Consider the following 6,501-nt stretch of genomic DNA (forward strand, 5'->3'; position numbering starts at 1 on the left):
AGACGTTTGAAATTTGGTTATGTTGGACTTTGCATATGAACATGATAGAGGATGAGTTGTTATCTGTGTGTCTTCTAATTATTTAGTCGCTGTTCACTTATTTCAAGTTAAAATATTTTAATATGTACAGTTTCTTCACATTTATGATAATAAGTAAAAGCAACTAGGCTTGACTTGATGGCATGCATGGAGATTTAAAAAGACTCGGAACCATCTACGAACTTGTGTTGTATGGATATGGTCAACTTTATAAAAGATTCTCACGCGTTATGGTTGTAAAAAATTTCCAAAATACGTAATTGTGACCTCATGAACTATCAGCATTCTGCACTATAAAATCAGATGAATCATGAGTGCAATAATACACAAGTGTGTGTGTGATCGAGAGTTTGTTCGTAGTGGAGACATGGCAAAAGTATTCTCAGTTTTTAACCTGATTGCTGTTATTCTTGTGCTCATACTTAGTTTCTTGTTGTATGATAGAAATGCACCATCAGGTCCCTTTGATTTTTACATAATTAGTTTCAGATGGCCGCAGTCATATTGCAATCCACCTGGAGTGAAATGCGAAACTCCAATTAAAGACTATTTCACCATACATGGGATATGGCCGCAATATAATCCTAACACTCAAGTTCCTCCCTTCAACAAAAGCGGATGCACTACCACAACACCCACACCAGTAGCTGGTATTACGGTGAGTATATATTGATTTACAGTAATGATAGGTATCCCAACAGTTGGTATATCTCAGTTATTATAGTTGTTGAATTATACGCACAAGATTTCATGCTCACGAATTCGCTTGAATCATGTGCGCCTAACTCAACAATTGAGATGACTGGAATACCAACTACTGAAATCTTTTTTCATTTTCCATTGATATGTACCTTTTCATTTTGATTCTATTTCTTTTATTTGTTTTTAACTGTAGTTGTGACAAATCGCTAAACAATATTTTTTTCTCTTTTTCTTCTGGTTTGATGTTGATGATAACAGCAGCAACTATTAGCTCCAATTTTAGGAGACATGACAAACTACTGGCCAAATCTGCAGAAATACAGTATTATACAGCCAAATTTGGTTTTTTGGCAATCTGAATGGAAGAAACACGGAATGTGTTTTACTAACCCCGATCAACCGCTGCAATACTTCCAGGTTGCCTTAAATTACATACAACAACACAATCTCCTAGATATTCTCAAGAACAGCGGTAAAGACATAAATTTACAACATATCTTTCATTGATGTTTATATTACTATCATTTAAAACCATGCTTTTATTTGGTTACTGCAAAAATTGTTCATTGATTGTGTTCTCTGTTTCTCCATGTAAACAGATCCTCCCATTGTTCCTGATGATACGGAAACTTATGACCGTGATCGCATTAGAACTGTCATCGGAAGTTCATCAGTAGGAGTGCTCCCTGAAATTCATTGCAACAAAGAAACTCCTACAGCGACAGAGCAACTTATGGAGATTCGCATTTGTTTCGACAATAAGAATGCTCCCATCAACTGTCCAACACCATTTAGTCCTGGCTGCGGAACCACTCAAAGTATACGGTTTCCTAAAGCTTAAGCATGGATGCAAAAGCTGAATGAAAGAAATGTTGGGTACACTTGAAATAAAAAAACTTAAAACTTGCTGTTGAACAAGATGGCTAGGAAGCTCTGTATTTCTTATTAACTCAAACTGAATACCAGTACAACTTAAACAGAGAATTACTTTGGGATACAAATAGCACAACCAGCACTATGCAGATTTTGCGGAGTCATATCCCATGACACAACAGCTTGAAACAACTTAACCATGACTCCTACAATTTAGGCATTCTCCCATAGATTAGGTCTCACTACATACCACTAAGATAATTGAAAAATAAACAACATAATTAAAAAACATAACTCTTAACAAGAAATAACCTCTAGAGGAAAGATGGTGTTATCCATGACAAGGCCAGCGTATATATGATGCACTGGTGAAATTAATATATCAATTTTAAATAAACGCATCCATGCGTATATTGCCAAAAATAATTGGAATTCAATTTCTTGCTTGTGAGTTGTGAGTGTGACCTTTATCCGAGCAAACTTTGGTGTAGTTTGGTATCGCTTCCAATAATAATGAAAACAAAACAAAAATAGAAAATAGAAAATAGAAAATGAAAACATAATTTGACTCCCTGTTTGGTTGCATATTTAAAACAAAAAATGAAAATATAAGGTTGTGTTTGGTATCACTTCCAAAAATTTGAAAACAAAAATAAAAAACAAAAACATAAAACATAAAATGAAAACATAAAATTGAAACTTGTTTGGTTGAACTCTTAAAACTAAAAACAAAAACTGAAAACATAAAAGAGTGTGTTTATGCTTTTATTTTCATAATAATGGAGTATATCCACACCATTATATTTTTTATAATTGTAGCATTTGCCGTGTTTCACCATTGAAAACATCAACAGAAAGAAAAAAAGATAAGAAATAAAACAATAACTCAAAGTATATTTGATCATTGTCTTCATATCCCTATGCAATTTACAATCTGAAATCTTAAAGAAAGTGCAATCTATAATAAGTGTAACTAGTTCTGTTTCCAAAACTATTAGGTTGTGTTTGGTATCACTTCCAAAAATTTTGAAAACAAAAATAAAAACAAAAACATAAAACATAAAATTGAAACTTGTTTGGTTGAACACTTAAAACTGAAAACAAAAACTGAAAGCATAAAACTGAAAAAAAAAAAGTGTGTTTATGTTTTTATTTTCATAATAATGGAGTATATCCACACCACTATATTTTTATAACTGCAGCTTTTGCCATGTTTCACCATTGAAAACATCAGCAGAAAAGAAAAAAAAAGATAATAAATAAAACAATAACCCAAAGTATATTTGTTCATTGTCTTCATATCTCTATGCAATTTACAATCTGAAATCTTAAAGAAAGTGCAATCTATAATAAGTTTAATTAGTTTTGTTTCCAAAACTTTTAAAAACCTTTTTTTCTTGTTTTCAAAAATTTTGAAAACCTGTTTTTGGTTTTCATAAAAACCAAAACAGAAAATACAAACAAACAATATTTTTTGTTTTTATTTTCTATTTTTTGAAAACTAAAACAAAAAATAAGAAACAAAAGTGATACCAAACAGACCCTAAGTGAATCATTTTTTTTTATTTTTTTGACAAAATTATAGTGCTTGCAGAATGAAACAAACAGAACCTGAAGAACAATTACCCTACAATCCAATCCTTGTGTAATTGTAACTAAAGCAAGTAGTCGATAAGGTTGTGTAATGTTTCAACTGTTTTACGATCATAGGCAAACCAACAAAGATTAAAAAAAAAAAAATTAAGAAAAAGTTATCAATTATTTAAATGCATGTATTTGTTGATTTTCAAACCAAACCAATTTTTAATTAATTAAATGAAACTGGAAAATGTAGGGGTGGAAGTTCGGTTTTAGTAAAACCGGAAATTTTCGGTCTCATTTTCAAGCAAACCGAACCAGACCGTTTAACTAATATAAACCAAACCGAACCGAACTGAATATTTTGATTTCGGTTTTCGGTTTTCGGTTTTTGGATTAAACCGAAAACCTGTAATTGTTCAATCCAGTTATAAATACCTATTGATAGTGAAACTGTTCCAACCAAATGAAATGGCCAAATCAAATGCAAGTTACATACAATCCTTAGTATTCTATAGTTCCATCTCCAATTCTCCATGCATCAAAAGTCAACGAGAACAAATATTACAATCTATTGATTCAATTCAAAGACCACACTCCACTCTCCACAGGTTATCCAAAAGCATAGTCATAGAAAAAGTTTCATAACAAAGACCACAATCCATAGGTCCACAACAGTCCAGAAAAAGCAATAGACAGTCACAGTGTTAACAATATTACAATCTATTGATTCAAAACCTGAAAAATTGAAAACAAACAATACGTATACATCCACACACAATCATGCCCATGGTAGCCTCACTACCTTCAATTCTCCAACTCCATTTCTCATTTGCTTGTCGACTTGATAGGGGCACCTCCACCTCTTAGTGATAACTGATAAGTGTCAAGTGATTTAGGAATTAGGGTTTCGACTTTTCGCAAATCACTGGTCTTCGAGTCTCCGTCTCTCAGCGACTCAGCCTCTCTCTCTGTTTCTAATGGCTCGCAAGACGCAAGTCGTGGGTACTGTCTGGGTTCACTGATTCACGGCTGCCTGCCTCGATTCATCACTGACTCACGAAGATGACGAAGAGATATTGAGATGTCGAGATTGTGAGTGGGCAGTGGCTGTGGCTGGCGTGGCTGTGGATTTGTTTTCGTCTCTGACTGAAAAGAAAACCCTAGCTAAGGCATACAATTTCTATTTTCTAATAAGTATTATTGTATTAACTCGTAATATTGCATATTTGAATTAAACATATAAAGTAATATTTAGTTTAAAGTTTAAACGTTATATAACAGTATAACACTAACTACAATTACTACATAAGCAATACTGTAATAGTAACAATAACATACGTACATAAATATATATCTATATATATATAATATTACATATAAGTAAAATAATTTCGGTTTTCGGTTTAAACCGAAAATATAATTATGAAACCGGACCATAAACCGAAAACAGAAAACACCTAAAACTTCAAACCAAAATAGAACCGTAAACCGATAAACCGAACCAAACTAAAAATTACGGTTTGGTTTTCAGATCGGATTACGGTTTGGTTCGGTTTTTAACAGCCCTAGGAAAATGTACCACAAGCTTAGAGCCAATGGGCGTGCTCTTCTTTTTCTCGGATTCAGACTGTTTATTAACCACTTCAATACCATAACTGTAGAGGTTAGAATCTACAATCAAAGATTTGTATTGTTTAGCCAGCAACAATCTGTGTCTTGGACAGAAGAATATGGGTAAGAGTATTGCATCGGTGTGGTACCTGCCAAAGACACTCCAACGCTCAAGTTAGAATGATAATCGAAGGCCAATAATCAAATACAGAGATAATGAGTGTAAACGAATCCAGAATGTGATTCAATGATTGGCGTCTAGGTTATCTCGAAGACTAAATGTCGATGAGAAAAGGTTAGCCCGCCGAAAGGATCCTTTTCGCCCTTGGTAAGATTTTGCTATATATACTGCAATATAGAGGACACGTGTCTGGATGATAATCGTTTGATCCTTACCCAAGTTACCGTTAGAGATGAATTGTATCTTTCTTTTGAACTGCTCTCACCCTCCTGATGCTATTATATGATGGGACGTGGGATGGCTCTTGGTGTCAGGAGCTACATCGATTGTGTCAACGAGCAGGTTGGGGATATCTTCTTGTGTCAAAATCAGAGCATCTTGGTTGCTTCCTACAAAACTGAGCTAGCACATGTATATATATATGGAAATCAAAGAATCAGAAGATGGGACTCTAACAATCCCGGGACGAGGAGAAGTCAATGTCGTTCTCAGCTTCAACATTGATTCCAGGTCTTCGACTGTCAAAGACACGGGTCTTCGACAGCATTGTCCGGGTTGACTTCGACTCGGGTTCTTACTGTTATTTGGCACGTGCTATTTTTTACCAATACAATAACAAAATGCAAATACCTGCTCAAGAGTTTCTCGTTTCACACGCATGGACATGAATATATGAACAAAAAATAGTACCAATTTCAGATGACATGAATATATATCTTTCGAGCAAGCAAGGAGACATGGAGCTGACATCATACTCTGGCAAGACACGAGAGTTCATGTGAGTACTCCAGATTATATACCTGGAACTTGAAGGAGACCCGATAACAACGATTCCAGAATCAAACTGCTCGAAAAATGAATGACACTGCTTGGTACCATGGGGCACAATCTCCTACTTCCCCAACATAACCCAACAATGCAGCAAGTTGTGCTCGACTGGTACGCTACGCTCACCTCTCGTACAACTTTCGCTTTCCTCAGAGCTTTTAGGTAATAGATAAAAATTCTAATATAAGCCATTATTTAACAATCTCCACCTTGGTGAATATTCACTCCTTTCGAGGACTTGCTCACCTTTGAAGCTCCATACCTCCACCCAAAGCTCCAACCTCCCTGCGATCAACATTGTAAAAGTTGGAGCAAGTCCAAACCATGTTTCAACTTCTCAAATGGTAGCACCTTTGTCAACATATCCACTGCACTCTCCGATGTATGCACCTTTTTCAATAAAATCTCACCTGAAGACACTAACTCCATGATCTTATGATACCTCACTGCTATGTGCTTTGTGCGGGCATGGTACACATGATTCTTTGATAAGTCAATAGCACTCTGATTGTCACAAAATAGAGAAGGAGACTGACCTGCAAAACAAATTTCTACCAACAGCCCTTTCAACCATAATGCTTCCTATGCACCCTCTGTCAAGGCCATGTATTATGCCTCTATTGTAGACAAGGCAATCACACTCTGTAAAGTAGACCTCCAATTGATAAGACCACTTACTAGTGTAA

General features: G+C 35.0%; 1 protein-coding gene across 1 annotated transcript; it reads left to right on the forward strand.

Annotated features, from left to right (window-relative positions):
- The first annotated feature begins 352 nt into the window (after window positions 1-352).
- Window positions 353-1,736, forward strand: LOC119986591 (ribonuclease 1-like). Its single transcript, XM_038831216.1, has 3 exons — window positions 353-697; window positions 1,000-1,213; window positions 1,341-1,736. The coding sequence occupies exons 1-3, from the start codon at window positions 407-409 to the stop codon at window positions 1,580-1,582; spliced, it is 747 nt and encodes a 248-aa protein (XP_038687144.1). The 5' UTR covers window positions 353-406; the 3' UTR covers window positions 1,583-1,736.
- The last annotated feature ends 4,765 nt before the right edge of the window (window positions 1,737-6,501 follow it).

This window comes from Tripterygium wilfordii, chromosome 20 (assembly GCF_013401445.1).
Source record: "Tripterygium wilfordii isolate XIE 37 chromosome 20, ASM1340144v1, whole genome shotgun sequence".
In the NCBI taxonomy this organism is placed as follows: domain Eukaryota; kingdom Viridiplantae; phylum Streptophyta; class Magnoliopsida; order Celastrales; family Celastraceae; genus Tripterygium; species Tripterygium wilfordii.

Coding starts and splice junctions, on each gene's coding strand:
- LOC119986591 (XM_038831216.1), top strand. CDS start 407: ATGGCAAAAGTATTCTCAGTTTTTAACCTGATTGCTGTTATTCTTGTG. Junction 698..999: donor CACCAGTAGCTGGTATTACG/GTGAGTATATAT, acceptor TGATGATAACAG/CAGCAACTATTAGCTCCAAT. Junction 1,214..1,340: donor AGATATTCTCAAGAACAGCG/GTAAAGACATAA, acceptor CCATGTAAACAG/ATCCTCCCATTGTTCCTGAT.